The 20219-nt window shown below is 36.4% G+C and overlaps 4 protein-coding genes across 7 annotated transcripts; 2 read left to right on the forward strand and 2 right to left on the reverse strand.

Moving 5' to 3' along the window:
* Window positions 1-4346: 4346 nt before the first annotated feature.
* Window positions 4347-6040, forward strand: LOC18048038 (piriformospora indica-insensitive protein 2). Its single transcript, XM_006443732.2, has one exon. The coding sequence runs from the start codon at window positions 4476-4478 to the stop codon at window positions 5877-5879; it is 1404 nt and encodes a 467-aa protein (XP_006443795.1). The 5' UTR covers window positions 4347-4475; the 3' UTR covers window positions 5880-6040.
* Window positions 6041-6366: 326 nt separating this feature from the next.
* LOC18048039 (CRIB domain-containing protein RIC8) lies at window positions 6367-7768 on the reverse strand. The gene is made up of 5 exons (XM_006443733.2): window positions 7601-7768; window positions 7352-7506; window positions 7142-7242; window positions 6974-7040; window positions 6367-6858 (listed from the first exon to the last, which is right to left on the reverse strand). The coding sequence occupies exons 2-5, from the start codon at window positions 7410-7412 to the stop codon at window positions 6452-6454; spliced, it is 636 nt and encodes a 211-aa protein (XP_006443796.1). The 5' UTR covers window positions 7413-7506; window positions 7601-7768; the 3' UTR covers window positions 6367-6451.
* A 1309-nt stretch (window positions 7769-9077) lies between these two features.
* Window positions 9078-13842, forward strand: LOC112100044 (putative disease resistance RPP13-like protein 1). The gene is made up of 2 exons (XM_024187654.1): window positions 9078-13582; window positions 13729-13842. Exon 1 carries the CDS (start codon window positions 9207-9209, stop codon window positions 13548-13550), a length of 4344 nt encoding a protein of 1447 aa, XP_024043422.1. The 5' UTR covers window positions 9078-9206; the 3' UTR covers window positions 13551-13582; window positions 13729-13842.
* A 91-nt stretch (window positions 13843-13933) lies between these two features.
* On the reverse strand, window positions 13934-19212 carry LOC18049323 (TBC1 domain family member 15). Of its 4 annotated transcripts, none has more exons than XM_006443734.2 (12): window positions 18893-19212; window positions 18613-18766; window positions 18343-18438; window positions 17943-18046; window positions 17153-17358; window positions 16614-16736; window positions 16440-16528; window positions 16172-16277; window positions 15345-15442; window positions 14833-15078; window positions 14656-14739; window positions 13934-14539 (listed from the first exon to the last, which is right to left on the reverse strand). In XM_006443734.2, the coding sequence occupies exons 2-12, from the start codon at window positions 18718-18720 to the stop codon at window positions 14528-14530; spliced, it is 1272 nt and encodes a 423-aa protein (XP_006443797.1). In that variant the 5' UTR covers window positions 18721-18766; window positions 18893-19212; the 3' UTR covers window positions 13934-14527. The 4 variants fall into 4 exon arrangements, with proteins under 4 accessions (XP_006443797.1, XP_024043424.1, XP_024043423.1 ...); XM_024187656.1 differs by having other exon boundaries at window positions 13934-14571; XM_024187655.1 differs by having other exon boundaries at window positions 13934-14739.
* Window positions 19213-20219: the final 1007 nt, after the last annotated feature.

The following is a 20219-nucleotide window of genomic DNA, read 5'->3' on the forward strand; positions in this document are numbered from 1 at the left end:
ATGAGAGAGATGACAGAAAAAAAACAATAATGAATACTGAGAAGTAGGGGTGTTCATAATCCAATATGATCCGCTCAATCCGTCTGATCCGCTCAATCCGATCCGTGGATTGGTGGATTGGATATAGATTGAAAATTTAAAAATCCGTAGTCGATGGATTGGATATGGATTTACTTCTGTAAATCTGCAGAAATCCGTGAATCCGCAAAAAAAAAAAAAAAAATATATATATATATATATATATATATATAATATTAAAAAATTATTATAAATTTAATTAAAAAAATAATAAATGTGACATTACATAGTTACATAAGCATTATAACATATCTTAGCCATTACCCAATAATAATATAAAATGAAAAATAATTAAATAATCAAATATACAAATATAACTTGTAGACATTGTAAAACAAAATAAAAGCAAAGTCACACACACTAGCAAAAGTAAAGTAACATAACGCAAAGTCACCAACAATTTGCAAAGTCACCCAAAAGCAAAGTAACATAACGCCAAGTCACAAACAATTTGCAAACAAAAAACCCTAAGCTTCCCTGCCGTCACACACACTAGCAACATTCAATACTAATTGGATACACTCTCGACACGGATTTGAAGGACATCGGCCGCGCGATTACAGCGAGAGCAAGCCAACTTTTTTCCCAAGTCTATCGAGCCACTTCACATTCACTGGTTCCAGCTGAACAATTTCACTATCACAACCTTCAAGATCACCACCCGTACGGCTTCTCCTAGTTCCCATGTGGACGGCTCCGTAATCACCACTTTTCGACAGGCGCAACAGCCCTAGTGAAGGATCAGACTGTGTTTGGTTTCTGAAACTTCGCCATTTCAATTAATTGTGGCTTTATTTCAACAATTAATTTCAGTGTTATATTAACGTATTATTGTAACTTTATTTAAACAATTAAGTTTGGTGTGTTATATTTTGAAACTTTGAACGTATTATTGTAGCTTTATTTGAATAATTAGTCTCGATGTGTTATATTTTGAAACTCTAAATGTATTATTTTAGTTTTATTTAAACAATTAATTTATTTAAATTTTATTCAATTTTAAATTTAATTGGTAGAAAAATTATTTTTATATTAGATTTTTTTTATTTCATTAGTTGGAGAGAACTAAAAATTTTTAATTCGAAAACTAATGCACAAAATGGTGGATTGGATATGGATTGAGTCAAATCCGCATCCGATCCGCATGTGTATGGATTGGATTTGAATTGAATTTTATCAATCTGTGAATTGGATTGGATTGATAAATTATAATCTGTAAAATCATGGATCGGATATGGATTGATGTCCAATCTGTAAAATCCGATCCGCGAACACCCCTACTGAGAAGTGAGAAGTGAGAAGTAAAGAGGGAGAAGAGAGATATAATATTAAATTAAAGATATATTAATTCATGTCATCAAATTTTAGCTCTATATTGTTCTTTAATTCAACAACTCTAAATTTTAATTTAAAATTATGTCTCTTGAACTTATTTTTATTCTTTTTATATATTTTACATTACTTATTGTTATTTATACAAGTCACAGCTAATTAAGTCACCCCAAGGGTAAGGCACCCCTTATTTTGTTGTTTAGTACGAAAATAATTGGATTAGAGAGGTTGTAGGTATTAAAGAGTCAGAAAATAGACACTTGGCAAATGTAGATGGAATAAACTATTATGGACTTATGGTTAATAACAAAGAATAGGAAACAAGAATATATATATATATGGAGAAACAACTTGTTCAATATCTTGTAATAACATAGCTAATATAAATGCTATTAAAAAAAGAAAAAACATGTTGCTATATTTTCATAATATTGGATCAAAATTTAGTTTTATAACATTAATGGTACATTTAATTCATGGAGTGAGAATGTGGTGAAATGAGAATAGGCTAGGAATGTGAATAGTTGGAATTAGAATGAGATTCTAATGTTTATTTGACAAAAATAAATAAGAATGCGAATGTACTGAAATGCCATTGATGTGTTTACTTGACAAAATAAATGGGAATGAGAATCAATTTATCAAAATATCCATAGTATTAAATAATGTAATTTTTATTAACTAGATACATATATAAATATTTATATAAAATGATATTAATTAAAAAATAAAATTAATAATAATAAATGTTAATAATGATAATATTAATAAAAATAATAATAACAATAATTAATAATAACTAAAATAATAAAGTTAATAAAATTTAATAATAATAATAATAATGACATTTTAAATAATAAAATTAATTGTGATTTGAACGAGGGTAATTCGAAAAATATGAAAAAATTATATGAATACAAAAGTCAGTTCAGGAAATGTGAATCTCCATGAGAATGAGATTCTCATTACTTATTTCCAAATTGTGTGAGACCCACCCATTTTATTCCGACTCTCAAATTACATTATGCTAAATAAATATGAGTTTTATTCACATTCTTTCATTAACATTCTCTAAACCCTCAAGTAAACACACAATTAGTTAGTGACACAATTTCAAAAATAAAAATAAAAATAAAAATAAAAAAACAAAATCATGCAACTAAATTCTCGATTCCGTATTTAGTTAAACATTTTTTATCGACTTCACGACTTCATGAAAAAACGTGATCGAGCACATCATGCTTCTATTTCCTCTCTCAAGTAGGAGTGGCATTAGTTAAAATTCCATCCTCCATTTTAATTCATCCCCGCCATCCATTATTCCTTATTTTTCGCGCCCTCCATTTATTGGCCCTAATTTAACGATTAATTTATTTCTTTAGAAAAAGAATACATTCCTTCTTAAAATACCATTCTTCATTTAATTCACCCCCGCCGTCCATTAACTTTACTTCGCTGTCACCTGTCAGCTGTCACCTGTCACCTGTCACCTGTCACAATCCAATTATTTACTCTACTCCAATTTAATTTTTAATTTCTTTATTAAAAAGAAAATTCCCACATTTACTAGACATTAACATTATTGGTTAAAAAAGAAAAAACATTATTGCATTGTTTTGCTTTATTATCTCCGTCCTTTTTGGTCTAGTGTCACAGGCAGTGTAGCCTAGTTGCTGCCTGTCCATTGAGCAGGAAAAGAGAACAAAAGCCAATACAAAACCGGTAACTTTGTAATAAAAAAGACCTTTGGTGGACCCCACTTCTATCCTTTGCAAGGTAAAGAAATTCCCATGCTCCCTGTCATTTCTTCTTTCCGAAACGATCGTCCCTGCTCCCTACGCGTCACCCCCACCCTATAACCACCCGCAGTTCGACACGTAACCCCACGCACAAAACCCCTCCTTCTTGCTCTGTTACACGTCGCTTTCTCTGCGGGCCTGTAAAACCTCAGACAGTAAGTCGGCGGCTGCGGCGCGTCACTGTCGGCTTCCGCAGTTTGCTTTCCACCGCAGGTTGCTGTCGGCTGCTCCTTTTTTATTTTTTTAACTGTTATAGGAGAAGAGAAAGCCAAGACCAAACCGAACCTTTTCAAATGTTATACCTCGAGTTGGTTTTGGGAAACGGTGAAGTGATCCTAGCCGTTTGTCGGTAAGGTTTTGTTCGGAAAGTGTTCGAGGTTTAATTTCCGGGTTTTAACTTTAGCCTTAAGCAGTACCTCTGGCGCTCTGATCATTGGTTCTGGCTTCGGCAGTTGTGTTATTTTCGTGCGAATTGCGAAGCCGTACGGCTCCTGTTAAAAGTCTATTATGCCCTTGTAGATTCGTTTGATATGTTTTGCTCACTCGTCCTAAATATAATTTCAATCAAACATGAAATCGACATGATTGACATTTTGACACACAAAAGAATGTTAAAAGTTTATTATTTTTTAGTTTTTTTTAATATGATTAATTTAAAGAAAAATCATTTGATTAAATTATCATTTCTGAAGAAAAATAATCTTATCAAAAAATAATTTTTTCAAAATAATATCATCGGTCAGACACAAAAAAGGCAAAAAAAAAACATTAATGTTGAATACAAACAATATGAATTATAATTAAGTATTAAAAAGCTATCTAGATTAGGCCATGGTCCATGGCATTAGTTGGCAAATGACGCATTATTTTTATTTGTACACTTGGACACACAAACGGAAAGCCCGAAACAAAATTACGTGGGTCCCAGTATCCGTTACCTTCAATTAGCCAGGGTCCATTCTTCATCCTCTTAGCTATATAATGCTATGTATATTATAACCCTTTGTCTGGTCCACGCCAAGAACCACAGTCCAGGACAAGGCCGTTTCGGTAATTTCATCGAACAGAAGCAAACGAAAAATCATAACAGTGGCAGCAGAGCAAAAAGTACATCCATGACCCAACAACTTCACAGTCTCAGTCTTGGCCTTTCACAATATTAGTTACCTTCCTCTCTCTCTCTCTCACCAAAAAAGAAACCTCTTTGTTCCCCAACTCAAGCCTACAAAAAGCCTCTGTCTATTCAGTCTCCATTCTCACACCAAAATGACCCTTTCATCTTCCTCAATGCGTACTCTCGTTTTCTTCACAACCCTACTGTCCTTTTTGGTCGGTTCGAACCAACAACCCTTTCTCAGCTCCCTCGAACAAGACTCGGTCTACCAAGTCCTTGACTCAGTCAACCCGACCATCCACTGGCGTTCACTCTTCCCCGACGACCTCTGCTCCTCTCCCCCACACGGCGTCGTTTGTGACTACTTCACTATCTCCGCCAACGACACCGTTTCATCTCAAACGGAAACCGTTCACATAACTGAACTGAGTTTCGGGTACGTTTCGGACTACTCGCCAAACCCACCTTGTAACGCAAACTCCACTCTGAACCCACTTATATTCACTTCCTTTAAGCACTTACGCAAGCTCTTTTTCTACAAATGCTTCACCGAGAAACAAGTTCCGGTGCCCGATAACATTCCAGCGAGTTTCGGGTCAAGTCTTGAGGAGCTCGTGTTTATAGACAACCCATCTTTCGTTGGCCCTCTGGGTGGTATTATCGGTAGTTTTACCAATCTGAGGAGGTTGGTTTTGACTGGAAATGGCGTTTATGGTGGCATTCCAGATAAAGTTGGTGACTTGGTTGGTCTTGAAGAGATAACGCTTTCCAGGAACAAACTAAGTGGCGGGTTTTCGTTCAGTTTGGACAAGTTGAAGAAACTGAGGATTCTTGACTTAAGTCAAAACCAATTTGACGGAAATGTCCCTGAAGAAATGGGTAATCTCACGAACTTGTTAAAGCTTGATTTGAGTTCCAATGTCTGTTCTGGTAAAATCCCTGAGAGTCTTGGTCACTTGAAAAGTTTGGAGTTTATGGATTTGAGCTTTAACGGTTTTGGTAACTTTGGTGTGCCAACATTCTTAGCTGAGATGGACAAGTTGAGAGAAGTGTATTTGAGTGGGAATTTTCTAGGAGGGGAGATTCCGGAAATTTGGGAAAGTCTCGGGGGTATTGTGGGAATCGGTTTATCTGGGACAGGACTTGTTGGTAAAATTCCAGCTTCTATGGGGATTCACTTGAAGAAGTTGAGCTACTTGAGTCTGGATAACAACAAGCTTCAAGGGAATGTGCCAGAGGAATTTGGTGTCCTGGAATTTGTGGGTGAAATCAATTTGGAAAACAACAATTTAAGTGGCAGGGTCCCATTTTCTGCCAAGTTTAGCACAAAAGTTGGAGAGAAACTGAAGTTGAAAGGCAACCCAGATTTGTGTATTGATGAAAAATTCAGCATTGGCAAGAATGCAAGTGGCAGTATTGGTCAGTTGAAGCTGTGTAAGAAACCAGATAATCCCAAAGCTGCAATGTTCAGTGATGCTACTGCTGCTTCTCCTTCAGGGCTAGTGGTTGCATCTCATATGCTCATGTTTCTTGGCTTTCTAGTTTTCTTTGCTTGATAGTGACATCAATGGCTCAAGGTTAGAGGGTAAACAGAGATTAAGTTTAACAGGATATACTTAGTCTAACTGGATAGCAAGGTATTTTTGAGTGCATATATTTTGCTTATTGTATTTGTATATGAAGTTTGTTTAATTAATCTGAAGATTTTTGAGATCAAGTTGGTCCCATTATTATGCAAATTCTGCTTCTTCTTCTTTTTTTGGTAATAAGTAGATAGGTAATTTATTGCAACTGTGTGCTTTCTTTGGCGTGTGGCTGAGGCAAAGCATTGATCATCAGACAAAAATTCATTGACATTTACATCTAGCAGAGCCTGAGAGACAACTAATGGATACAGAAAATAACAGCCAAAGTGAATAAAGGGCCCCCAGAAGAAAATTCTCATTTCTAAGAAAATTTATAATTAGTTCAACAATCAATATGTACCATGGATTTGATCATACAAGTCTCAGTGGTGTGAGTAAAAAAAAGAATTTTTTTTTCTTTTTTTTTTCTGGTTTGTTTGTTTGGTCTCAACTAAGCAAAAGATTCTAGCTACCAATGTAACAGTTAAAAATGCACCAATTTCTCAAGAAATTCCCGTATGTTCCTTCACTTCACCTCCCTCGGAATGATTTACGCCTGAAGTTTGAGAACATTCATTGTTAATGTTATTGCTTTTTGATACCGATCCACATTCAGAAGCTGTATCTGACTTTGATGATTGTCCTCTCCTTGATGTTCTAGATGATCTTGATGATCCATCCGCAGAGTCCTTGGATTTCTTACGCCGGGATTTCTTGGGGATGTCAGTGCCACCCCCTTCGCTGGCACCTTTGGACCTGGTAGATTCAGACAAGTCTTTGTTTGATTGTTTTGACCTTCTTGATCTACTTTTTTCTGATCTTTCCGGATCAGCAGAGGAACCTGTTGATGCATGGCGTCTTGATGATTTTGGCAATTCTGGGTCTCTTGCACTTCTTCTGCTGCTTGAATCTGCACGAACAAAAAAGAACATGACTCAAACTCAGAGCATATTCATTATGTAATTGTGCAAACATGGGTATTGTATTATTTTCAAATAAATAATTTGAGAAACCAAACATCATACCTTCAGATTTGATTGAGGCATCATCCTTGATATCTCCCCCAAGCTCTGATGCTTTAAACTCATTCATCTGCCCAAGTTTTTACAAACGCGGTCTATGTGAGACTTGTGATCAAATCATTCATCACAAACAGTTTTTCCAAGAAGAGTAAATAAAAATCTAAAATATACCCAGCTGGGGGAATTTACAGAAGGACCATCCCATCCTATGTGGGCTACATGCTTTACATCTGTGGGAAAACCAATCTGCATTTCAGGCTCTTTTTCATTTTCTGCAAAAACGATGAAAATTGTCTCAGCGATCTCAAGAAAAAAACTCATACGCAATTTAATTGCTTATAAAAAGAAAACAAACAAAAAAAAAAGGAAAAAAAAACATACCAAATATATGAGAAATGTATCTTAGGCCTTTTAGAAGGCCCTTCATCTTATTGTTTGACATTTTACACCGTCAAATGTGTTTGCTTTAGTTTATGAAAGAGAAACTATCCTCGAGTAGCTTTAGTTGGAGATGGAATTAAGAGAATACATGCTTTCTGAAACAAAGAAAACAAAAACAAAAAAAAAGAAAAGTTATTGATATTGAAACTGTTGTATAAAAACTCATAATAGGTTTGAAAAATATTGCACCTCTGAAAGAAAGACTTGTTGCCATGCAAGCCAGTATTTCAGAAACTCACGCAACCTACGTAGAATTTAGATTGTATTGTTACCATTATGTGCTTATTTTTTTAGAGGGAAGAAAAATTAATTAAACCTCAATTCCGAAGAGTTTGTGATGTCTCTTCTCTGAGATTAATTGATGAAAGGAATTAGAAAGGAAAAAGAAAAAGAGGGCAAAAAAAAAAAAAAGGAAAATTGGTTCAAAAACATGTAACTGTTTTTGACAAATGTGTCTGTGTGAGTGGCGGTGATGAGAAAAGGGACGTACTAGCGAGGCAAATGCTGTTTAAAGCAAAACTTTCGTTCATTTAATGGCCAACAAAACATGAACTCAAAACCAAATGCCCGTCGAAAATTTAGGTATTTGAAATTAATGATGGGAGAGATATTCTCTATATTTAGGGACGTTTTAACAGGTCTTTGTTACTCTCATGATAGGCTGTCTTTCAATGCCAAATTGTATTGGTAGCTTTTGCAATTTAATTATTTGTGACTCCCCCATATCATGTGTGACAAATAGTCTTCATTGTTGCCCGAAAGATGATCATATTATAAAAAGGAAAGCGTCGCCTCCTGAATTTCTAAACATACTAGCTGCATCTGTTCATTACTAGTTGTATATGGTCAAAGAATTGCTTATTTTATATAAATTCTCGATAAATTTAGCAAGAATCCTAGTACCTACAGTGACGAAGTTAGAGGAATATGCGGTTTGATTTTGGTACGAGAAACAGAAAGTGAAAGAGATCTAATTGTATTCGGCCTACACCCTGGCCAATTTCAAAGAAATTTTTATTCAAATAATGGGAGGAGACTATGAGTTCCTGCAACATTCTTACAGCTCGGCCAAATGATGAATGGCATTTACCACGTTGTTAAATAGAATATGCACACAACAATTAATGAATGAGTGGCATGGTAATCACAATGCTGATGTCCCTTAATGACGTAATAAGAGTAATTAAAACTGAGAATTGTGAAAAATGTGGAGAAAATTGTTAGGACAATATTAAAAAGTCTGTTGACACAGACATGAACAAATCAGTTATTAAATTTGCATGATTCCTGAAAGCGATACACTTACGCATAAGCTATTGTTTAACTGAGATGGGCTTTTTTTAAATTTAAAAAAAAAATAAAAATTCGTAGGTAAATTCATTTGCTGTTTTTTGGGAGTTTTTGTTCTGGTAAGAAATTCCAAAGGTGATGTTTTTACCATCAAGGAAACGTAGGTGTAATTTTCGGAAAAGTTTGTCTTAAACAGTAATACTTTCAAACCTTGAGGGAAGTAAATGTATATTATCTTGCTAATGCAAATGAAAATGAAAGACGAGTTGAAGTCAAATGACTCGGCGCGGTCGGCACGCGTCTACGGAAACAAGCCGCCATTAGACTTTTTACTGGTGGCATCCAAAGAGCTTTCACAAACAGAAATATAGTGATAAGAAAAAAATTGATATTTTGGTTACTCGTCTGCAGATTTCTCATAGAATATCTGACCAGTTCAATTCTGTTCTTTTTTTTTTTTCTTGTTACATAATCCCTGTTGCTTGTTCCAACCCAGAAAAAGAGAATGTCTATCATTGGAGAGGCGATTCTAGGAGCCGCAATTGAAATGCTGTTCAAAAAGTTGATGTCAGCTGACTTGCTGCAGTTTGCACGGCAAGAGCAAATCCAAGCTGATCTGAAGAAGTGGGAGAGAATACTGTTCAAGATTCATGCGGTGCTTGATGATGCCGACGAGAAGCAGATGACAAAGCAGTCAGTGAGGCTCTGGCTTCGGGAGCTCAAGAATTTGGCTTACGATGTTGAAGACATTTTAGATGAGTTTTCAACTGAAGCTTTGCGGAGGCAGCTGTTAGAAGAAAAGCAACATCATGAAACCAACACAAGCATGTTACGTAAACTCATTCCAACTTGCTGCACCAACCGGGGTCCGCGATCTCTGGCGTTCAATTCCAGTATGAGGTCCAAGATCGATGAGATATCGAGCAGATTGCAAGATATTGTGACAGAGAAAGAACAGCTGGACTTGAAGGAAAATCCAAGTTCAAGAGGGAGGTTCAAGAAAGTTATTCAAGAAAGATTACCCGCGACTTCTTTGGTGAATGAAGCTGAAGTACATGGCAGAGATGATGATAAGAAGGCAATTGTTGAATTGTTATTGAATGATGATTTGAATGCTGATTGTGATGGTGGATTATTTGTTATCCCTATTGTTGGTATGGGAGGATTGGGCAAAACAACTCTTGCCCAGCTTGTTTACAATGATCATATGGTGGAATCCCATTTTGATCTTAAAGCCTGGACTTGTGTTTCTGATGATTTTGATGCTATTAAGGTTACAAAAGCCATTCTCAGGTCGATTTGTATGCATACGGATGCTGATGATGATCTAAATTCGCTTCAGGTGAAACTAAAAGATGGATTGTCGAGAAAGAAGTTTTTGCTTGTTTTGGATGACATGTGGAATGACAATTACGGCGATTGGACTAGCCTGAGACTTCCATTTGTTGCTGGTGCATCAGGAAGTAAGATTATTGTCACAACTCGGAATCAAAGTGTTGCATCAATGATGGGGTCTGTTTCAGCTTATGAATTGAAAAAGTTGACTGATGATGATTGTCGGCTTGTATTTACTCAGCACTCCTTGGGGACCAAAGATTTCAGCAATCATCAACACCTGAAAGAAATTGGTGAGGAGATATTGAAAAAGTGCAACGGTTTGCCTCTTGCTGCTAAAACTCTTGGTGGCCTCTTACGTGGTAAATCCAACCCTTTTGATTGGAGAAATGTGTTGAATAACAAGATATGGAATTTACCTGAGGAAGGAGGTGATATTATGCGGGCACTTAAAGTAAGTTACTATTATCTTCCTGCACATTTGAAACAATGCTTTGCATACTGTTCGTTGCTCACAAATGACTCCCACTTTCTTGAGAATGATGTGGTCTTAGTATGGATGGCTGAGGGATTGTTAGAACCTGATACAAGTGAGATGAAAATGGAAGAGTTAGGCCGCAGTTATTTCAGAGAGCTACATTCGAGGTCATTCTTCCAGAAATCATACATGGATTCACGGTTTATAATGCACGATCTCATTACTGATCTTGCTCAATGGGCTGCGTCAGACTCATATTTCAGATTGGAGAATACTTTGGAGGGTAACAAGCAACAAAAATTCTCCAAGAATCTGCGTCATTTCTCATACCCCATTGGCCATTTTGACCACGTTAGAAGGTTTGAGGCTATCTCTGATTGCAAACATTTGCGAACCTTTGTATCAGTGCAATGGACATTTAGCAGGCATTTTTTATCTGATAGTGTTGTTCATATGTTGTTGAAACTGCAATGCTTGAGGGTTCTATGTTTGCGTGAGTATAACATCTGCAAGATATCAAATACAATTGGTGATTTGAAGCATTTACGACATCTTGACCTCTCTGAAACTCTCATTGAAACTTTGCCTGAATCAGTTAATACACTTTACAATTTGCATACACTTCTATTAGAAAGCTGTTCTCGATTGAAGAAATTGTGTGCAGACATGGGAAATCTGATCAAGCTCCGTCACCTCAATAATTATAATGTACCATTATTGGAGGGGATGCCTTTGAGAATCGGTCATTTGTCTTGTCTCCAAACACTACCTTATTTTGTGGTGGGGAAGAACACTGGCTCTCAATTACGAGAGTTGAAATTCCTGGAGAATCTTCAAGTGAAGCTCAAGATTTCAAGGTTGGAAAATGTAAAAGATAGCGGTGATGCAAGGGATGCTGAGTTGAATGGAAAAAGGAATCTTGATGTATTATTTCTGGAATGGACTAACAGTAGTGGCAGTTCAAGGGAGCCTGAGACTGAGAAACATGTGCTTGATATGCTGAGACCTCATGAAAATTTGAAACAGCTTGCTATCAGGGGCTATGGGGGTGCTAATTTTCCAATTTGGTTGGGAGATTCTACCTTCTCGAATTTAGAGCTCCTCAGATTTGAAAACTGTGCTATGTGTACTTCCTTGCCATCAATTGGGCAACTACCTGCTCTGAAACATCTTTCTATAATTGGAATGGCTTTAGTAAAGAGTGTGGGTCTACAGTTCTATGGAAATAGTGGCACTGTGTCTTTTCCATCATTGGAGACTCTTTTTTTTGGGGATATGCCAGAATGGGAAGATTGGATTCCTCATCAACCTAGCCAAGAGGTTGAAGTTTTTCCTCAACTTCAAGAACTTTCTCTTGTAAGATGTTCTAAATTGCTTGGAAGGTTGCCAGAACACCTTCCTTCATTGAAGACACTTGTCATTCAAGAATGTGAACAGTTGCTAGTGACTGTTCCAAGTACTCCAACTCTTTGCAAATTAGAAATTGGAGGATGTAAAAAAGTGGTGTGGGGAAGTACAGATCTCAGCTCACTGAATTCAATGGTCTCTAGTAATGTTCCGAATCAGGTGTTTTTGACAGGGCTACTTAAGCAAGAGTTACCAATTTTAGAGGAATTGGCAATTTGCAATACAAAAGTAACTTATTTATGGCAGACTGGAAGTGGATTACTGCAAGATATTAGCTCACTTCACAAATTGGAGATTGGAAATTGTCCCCAACTTCTTTCTTTGGTGGCAGCAGAAGAAGCAGACCAGCAACAGCAAGGATTGCCATGCAGACTTCATTATCTGGAATTACGCAGCTGCCCGAGCCTAGTGAAGCTACCACAAACATTGCTCAGCCTTAGTTCCCTCAGACAGTTAAAAATCTCAGAATGTCATTCAATGAAATCTTTGCCCGAGGCATTGATGCACAATGATAATGCACCTCTTGAAAGCTTAAATGTTGTTGACTGTAATTCTTTGACATATATTGCCAGGGTTCAGTTACCCCCTAGTCTTAAGCTGCTGCACATCCAAAGTTGCCATGACCTCAGGACTTTGATAGACGAAGATCAAATTTCAGGAATGAAGAAGGACGGAGACATCTCCAGTGGCAGCAGCAGTTACACCTGTCTTCTTGAGCGCTTACACATTGAAGACTGTCCATCTCTCACATCCTTATTTTCACTAAAGGGGCTTCCTGCTACACTTGAAGATATTAAGGTTAAAAATTGCTCAAAGCTTCTTTTCTTGTCAAAGAGAGGTGCTCTGCCCAAGGTTCTCAAGGACCTTTATATTTATGAATGCTCAGAGTTGGAGTCGATAGCTGAAGGGTTGGACAATGACTCATCTGTTGAAACTATTTACATTTGGGGCTGTCCAATTCTTAAAGTTTTACCTGGTAATTTGCATAAAGCCTGCCATCTTCGACAACTTACAATATATGGATGTCCAAATCTTGTTTCCTTTCCTGAAGGAGGGTTATCGTCTAAGAAATTGACTATGCTCGACATAAATGGGTGTGAGAAACTGAAGGCCCTACCCAACAACCTGCACCAATTCTCTATCGAAATACTACTAATACAAGATTGTCCAAGCTTAGGATCGTTCACTGCAGATTGCTTTCCCACAAAAGTTTCTGCGCTTGGTATTGATTATCTGACTATTCACAAGCCATTCTTTGAGTTGGGGTTGCGCAGATTCACCTCTCTTAGAGAACTCAGACTTTATGGAGGAAGCAGGGATGTGGCGGCATTTCCTCCGGAGGATACAAAAATGGCGCTTCCTGCCTCACTAACCTTCCTGTGGATTGATAATTTTCCAAACCTGCTGCGCCTATCCTCAATTGAAAACCTCACTTCATTGCAATTCCTTCGATTCCGTAACTGCCCCAAGCTAGAATACTTTCCGGAGAATGGCCTGCCTACCTCACTTTTGCGACTACAAATCATTGCATGTCCTTTGATAAAGGAAAGGTGCAAGAAGGAGAAAGGACATTATTGGCCCTTGATAGCCGATTTACCTTGTGTCGAAATAGATTTCATTTGTGTTTGATCCAGATAACTGAATCATTCACAAAATGCCAGGTATGAGAACTTAAATTAATTATTTCTCTTTAGGGAGTTCATAGTTATTTATGCAGTTTTTGCACATATGCTGTATTTTGTAACCATTTCTCATTCTGAAAACTTTCTAGTTATTAATTTGACTTCTCTCCATTTTCTTTTGGCAGGATTTGTACAGTACTCTTTGATGCTAAATCCCCTACTCAAGGTTCATTTCATTGTACCCTTTTTTTTTTTTTTGGGTGGGTTCTGTGACATCTCCGTATCAGAATTTCATCAGATTATTTTCTCATATTAGAATATCCCAATAACCGCAAAACTATCAGAAACCTTGCTTGTATTGCAAAAGCAATTTTTATCAAAATATTTGCATTTTCACAGAAGATTGGCGTCAGCCCGATGAAATTAATTCTCTTGTAAAGTAATAAAACATGATTCTCTTGTAAATCGTGAAACAGAATGAGCGAGCTACAAGAATCATGTTAACCAAAGAAGTTAAATAAGACACAACTTATTGAATATAATAAGAACTCAACCATTGGCTGCAATATATGACAAGAATGTTGCTACGACCACGCTGTTCCTACAAGGTGTTATTTCTGTGAAGAAATCACTGCCAGCAGCAGCACCACCTCCTCCTTCAAGCAAACTTAACGCTTGAATTAAATGGGGTCTGTGCTCAATTTATGTATAGGGGGTATCCTATTGATTTACATGAATTGGAACGATGACGGGTGTTACAATGAGCAAAACCATAACGCCTATGACAAACAACCGAAGCTTGTTATGCTGTAGACACAGCTCATATCACAAATCATGAATGCAAACACCATCATTTAATCAGAGCAACAGAGACCGGATATCCATCAGAACACATAGAAACCTCAGCAAATCAAGTCGCTGCCCAATGCCACCAAACATTAGGGTACAAAAACTGTTTTGCAGACTAACACTCTCCTGCTACACTTACTTCTTGCTCTGCATCCACAAGCATTCTTTTATTTATGTGTCTTGACAAAGAGTGGGAGTACGATCACTATTCAGATAAGGAAAAGATATGTACAACTGTCAGATAAGGGAAAGATGAAAAGTACCTTGCTCAGATACTTTTTTTGAATCTTCAGTGCTTCATTACATGCTTTTTTAGCGTCCAGATTTCCAGTTATGTCCGCTAAAATCTGGGAAGAAAAAGTTCCATAATTAGATTACTGCTGAAGATTTATGCCTGCAGAAGAACTATGCATTTGCAGAGAAAGGAGAGAGAGGGAAACCTTGACAACATCATCTAGACCCTTTGCTTCCCTTAAAAGTTTCTTATTCTTGGTCTCAAGAACACTTGCAACAAGGAAAACAGAAAGTGCACTGGTTTTATCTGGCTGTCCGGTCTTCACATTTTTTCTCTCAAATTTGCCACACTGCTTTAGCTGCTTGTCATTTACTTGACGTCCATCACTTGTACTTGAATTTGACTCATATAATGAGAAGATATTCGGGTTGTACTCCATTGCCCACATCAGCTGAAACCAATCTATCTTATGTCTTAAAAGAAGCTAACGATAAAAAGAAAAAAACTGAAAATAAAGAATCCAACAAATGCCCTCCATTGCCCACATCAGTTGAAACCAATCTATCTTACGTCTTAAAAGAAGCTAATGACATTTAAAAAAAAAAAACTGAAAATAGAGAATCCAAAAATTGCCCTGGAGAATAGAGCTTTCCATTAACAAAGTAGAACCAAATTCTCAGAGAAACTCAAATAAGTAAAAAAGAGATTTCTCCTCACCTCCCAAAGATACAATGCATCTACAAACGAAAATTCTCTTCGGAAAAGGACCATCAGCATGCGAAATGCAAACAAATATTCTCCTCCATCTAGGTCCTCTGCCAAACAAAAGAAACGGAACTTATGATGTAGGACACGAAATAGAAAGAATGATATTAGGAAAAAAAAAGAAAAAAGAAGAGAAACATACAGAGGAAAATAGTGAGACGAGAGAGAGAGAGAGAGAACAGCCAAAGCTCAGGAATAAGGAATACAGAGGAAGAAAGGCAAGAAAGAAAGGAGACATAAAGCAAATAACGGTTTCAAGTTCTCAAGATTAATCAAAAGCTCTGCTAATAAAAATGAATCAAGGCCTTATACATGGTAGCCTTAGTGTTTGTAAGCTAATTTTCTTTGAACTCTATGCCTAGAACCTGATCTTTCATGGTCATAATTTCAATCTCTTCTAATTTTTGCTATCATCTTCTTTGTAGCTTGACTTTAATGATCATTTGTGTACTTTTAGCTTAAGATGTGGCATCATGTTACCATATCTCATCAGTCCCACAATAGATTTCATTCACTTCATATATGCTGCACAAAAAGCTATATTGTAAGAAACCAAATTAGAGAATATTTTTGCCATAATTTCAAAGATTTGTTTTTTCCTAATGGAATTTTAAAAGCCTATATGTTTGACTCTTTTGGGTACCTTCCTGGATGGTTTATATTAGCTGAGTGTTGTAAAAAACTTAACTAATAAGTTCAATTAAACCAAGCAATTACAGCAAATAAAAATAAGACATAAATGTTTAAAAGAGATAGAGAGAGCAGACAGAATTTCATACCAAGATGTTGATGTAGCTTAGGATCAATTGTTCTGATAATTTGTGAGAGTGTGCTCAACTGCGATTGCACCCCTATCATACCAGTATTGGTCCTGAAGTTTTCTCTCTGTTATTCAAAACAAAAGGAGCAGAAACAGAAAATCACGTATAACAACCATAAAGTGGCGTTGCATGCTCAAAACACTGAAAGGGATCTGCTACATTTCATGCTGGAATCACTTGACAACAATTTCTATATAAAAAAAAAAATAACAAATTTTTTACATACCAGTCTTCGCATTGTATGCTCAAAACACCAAAAGGCATCTGCTTCATTTTCAAGAAGGACTATCATAGGTGAGCATATATCATTCATTCCTGCACATAGAGGAATACCAAGATAATCATCTGAAAATAATAACACTACAATTTGCAGTAAATTATACGGCTTCTGCTAATTCACCTTGAACGTAACCAATATCATTATCCACCCATGAATAAATTGCCAGAACATCCCAAAGTTTTGCCTGATTAGTTTCACTCTCATAAAAGACAAGAGATCGATCTGTTCGAACAACATCCAGACCTACAAACCAAATTGTACTGTCTCTGTTAAGTGCTTTATAAGTCAATAGAAGACGCAATAAAATCAAAATCAAGTAGATTTGCGAGTTACGAAACTAATAGTCACTCCCACATAGTAACAAAATTTGTGCCTTAGCTTAATTGGCATAGGGCATCCCCTTGAGGGCATGAAAAACAGATGCAGTAAGAACTTGTCACACTCGTATGCCCAAGTGTACAAATATTGATAACTGTACACGGGATGTGCCCAGGTATCATTCACTTTAAGCTGTTTGACTCCACTTTTGTTAATGAAAAAGATTGACTGACCACTTTGATAAAATGCAAGCAGCCAAAAGTTATATGCTACCTTAAAAGCCAAAAACTAGAAAGGAATACAAATTAAGTAGAAAATGAAATTATGAACCACATATGTACCAATTTGGTGCAAGCCAAGCATCCATTGAAGCACTTTCTTGTCTGAAATAGTACCATCTACATGCCAGCCCTGATCTAGCGAATCTCTGTTCGAATCTTGTAATGATTGACCATCATCAGTTACAATAGCTGCTGTAATGAACTTCCCACTACCAATAATGGGAACTATGTTTTGACATTCAGTTTTCCATGCCGCATACTGCTGCCTAAAATGATTGGTGTAAGATATTAAGCCTCTATGTTCAGTAAAGAAGGAAAAGAAATAGCAAAGGAGAAACTTGCTATCACTGGCATAAAATCAAAACAAGGACATACTGGGAACATGTAAAGCCACTATTCGTCATTTCAGGAATTTGCTCACAAACTTATAACCAAAGGCTGAACAGGAAAAAGGCAAATAATTTATGGATGAAATGGTTCAGCATGATGACTGAAAAAGAATATACATGCATGAAAATTTTATGTATAACTATATCCATGCCCCATTGCGTGTGTGTGTGAGAAACCCAGTAGAAAACGTTTCTCGTGAAAAACCAATCAATGATCTAATGCAACATAATATTTTTACTATGTTATTATTATGCATGTCAAAAATTTTATCAAAATATTTGATCCAGGAAAATAAATGTCTCCATCAATCAGACTGTCCGATCATAATCAATTTCCAAAGCCCAGATGAGAGTCAAGAGAAAACCCAAGTATATCACAGAGCATTCATTTTCTTCCCCACATTGTTTAAAAAGATTTATTACACCTACTGGATGAGTCACCATTTAGCAGAAGACATTACCTCCTTTGTTGCCTGATTTGATTCCGTTCTTCAAAGGTGCTGTTAGGATCATAGCAACCCAGCAAGAACTCCCAAACTAACCCTTTGATTGAAGGATGGATACCCTACCGTACAAGCCAAGTAAGAAGTTAAAACTCTCCATTAGTTCGTACAACAGCGTTTATGATTCAGTGCACAAGAAGAATTATCAAACAAACCGACAACGCGAATATAAACAAAATCAGCAAGTGACACCATTATGACTTTCGCCAATTCGGGATCAATCTGATGCCATAAGTAACTTTTCAAATTAGCCAGTCACTGGTAATAACATTAATTGTTCTTTGACGGCTCTAAGGTCCAGATTATGGATTTAGTGCACCAAAATAAGACAACATGGCTACAAGTAGAAGAATCTTACCCCTCTTTGGATCCGTCTAAGCACTTTAGCTATATCCAGATGACCATCTTCAGAGAATGCAGCATGCCACCTTCTTGCACTAAGTGTTTTCCCAGCCTGTCAAAGACAACAAAGTTTAACAATTACACATCCATTCACGCACCAATCTATGCACAGACCACAATAAAAGTGCATAACTAAAATCACATCTGCACAACCAATGAAATACAATCCCTCAACAAAATCCAGAAACAGGTACATGGGATGAAGACAACGATACAAAATACCTACCCGGGCTTTAAAACGGACCTTGGGGACATCAGCTTGGCATTCGGGTCGAATTGGATAGTAAGAATCCAGATCCTCCCCTCCATATTTGTGAAAAAGAATGCCCGACATTCTCTCTGCAATCTACTCAGTAGGCACCCATCAAACAAAAACAAACCTGGCAAACACTTAAAAAAAAAAAAAGATCAAATCTCTCAATCAAATCCAATCTCTTTTCAACAAAACTCAAAACCCCATTGCATACTTTTCATTAAAAATAAGGAAAACAAACAAACAAACGTACTCAAGTATCAAAGAGGGGGACGATGCTGCTATAAGAAATGTTCCATGGAGGTCTTTTGAAAGTTGACGAAAGATGGCAGAGAGAAAGGGGAAAGTTTAGAGAGTTGGTTAATGTTTATGGAGAGGGATGGGAAGCGAAGGGGACGCTTCAACTTGAATATTTCTTCATTCCACCCACAGACACTCTCCCTAAAACGGTAAATAACACCTATCCGCCTATTACAAATACAAACACCTCTCTCTTGTCTTCACGCCTTTTAACTTTTCCTTTCCTTATCATTCGGAAATTTTCGGGAGAGAGGTGATTCACCGACTGGCCCAAGGTGGCAATTTCGCATATATGCTGTCATGCTTTCTTTTTTTTTTTTTTCTCTTTCGGTAAATTACAATTTATATTAAGATGGACAAGGTGTGGTTCGGTTTGAATTTGTAATTACTTTGTTGATCGATAGTTTTTTTTTTAATATTGATTATACATCATATTATTATATTATACATATATTTACAATTATTATTACAACAAACATTACACTGATATTTACAATCCGATATACATAATTGAAATTTATATTATTACATTAAATCTATAAAGTATATGTTCAGATAAGTAATCCTCACAAACGAGAGATGTCTCTATTCCACTCGCATTTAACAATGGAGAAAAGCTTGTAAATAAACTCCACATAATCATTAAATAATGCTTAATTAGAGAATTTTGAGTCTATGAGAGCTGGAACCCCTACCCTCACAATCTTTTTTAATAGTAAGAGTAGAGATTCATTACAGGGCCAAAGTCCATTGGCACTTTGTTGATTGATTCTAGTCATTAAGTTTTGATGAGGATTTTACTTTATTGAAATAATAATAATAATAAAAAATAAGTGTCGGTTTTACCTCTAATCTTGTAAATAAAAATTTTACTATTATAGATCATTTTTAAATATTTGAAAATAGATTAGATCTAGCCTTTTTTTCATTAGTATTATTATTATGTAATTGTTGTCTTAAAATAGGGTTTAAGCATTAATTTGGAACGGGTTAGTGCCAACTAATGGACGGTAAAAGCTGAACGTGATGTTGCTATGGGTACTATGAGCTATGAGGCATATATATGAATATGATGGCAAATGTGGCTGCATAGTACATCTGTACATGCAGCAATTTCTGATGATGTTGATTTTGCAACACGCAAAGGCTAGATCTAACAAAGACATTACTTGTTAATTAAGCATTACTTGTCGTCTGGGCTTTCTAATTTCTCTGTGTGTGAAGTTGATTTATTTATTTTTGATAACTTGTGGAATGCTTTGATCTGTGAAATTATCCGA

This window comes from Citrus clementina, unplaced genomic scaffold (assembly GCF_000493195.1).
Source record: "Citrus clementina cultivar Clemenules unplaced genomic scaffold, Citrus_clementina_v1.0 scaffold_3, whole genome shotgun sequence".
NCBI lineage: Eukaryota > Viridiplantae > Streptophyta > Magnoliopsida > Sapindales > Rutaceae > Citrus > Citrus x clementina.

Bases quoted from the DNA above. Each gene is read 5' to 3' on its own strand.
- LOC18048038 (XM_006443732.2), top strand. From the start codon at position 4,476: ATGACCCTTTCATCTTCCTCAATGCGTACTCTCGTTTTCTTCACAACC.
- LOC18048039 (XM_006443733.2), bottom strand. From the start codon at position 7,412: ATGTCAAACAATAAGATGAAGGGCCTTCTAAAAGGCCTAAGATACATT. The intron at 7,243-7,351 runs GTATGTTTTTTT...TCGTTTTTGCAG, and splicing joins ATACATTTCTCATATATTTG to AAAATGAAAAAGAGCCTGAA. The intron at 7,041-7,141 runs GTATATTTTAGA...AAACTTGGGCAG, and splicing joins CTGTAAATTCCCCCAGCTGG to ATGAATGAGTTTAAAGCATC.
- LOC112100044 (XM_024187654.1), top strand. From the start codon at position 9,207: ATGTCTATCATTGGAGAGGCGATTCTAGGAGCCGCAATTGAAATGCTG.
- LOC18049323 (XM_024187655.1), bottom strand. From the start codon at position 18,720: ATGTCGGGCATTCTTTTTCACAAATATGGAGGGGAGGATCTGGATTCT. The intron at 16,278-16,439 runs GTATGTAAAAAA...TTTGAATAACAG, and splicing joins AGCATACAATGCGAAGACTG to AGAGAAAACTTCAGGACCAA. The intron at 14,740-14,832 runs GTTTCCCTCTCT...TTTTCTTCCCAG, and splicing joins GTCTAGATGATGTTGTCAAG to ATTTTAGCGGACATAACTGG.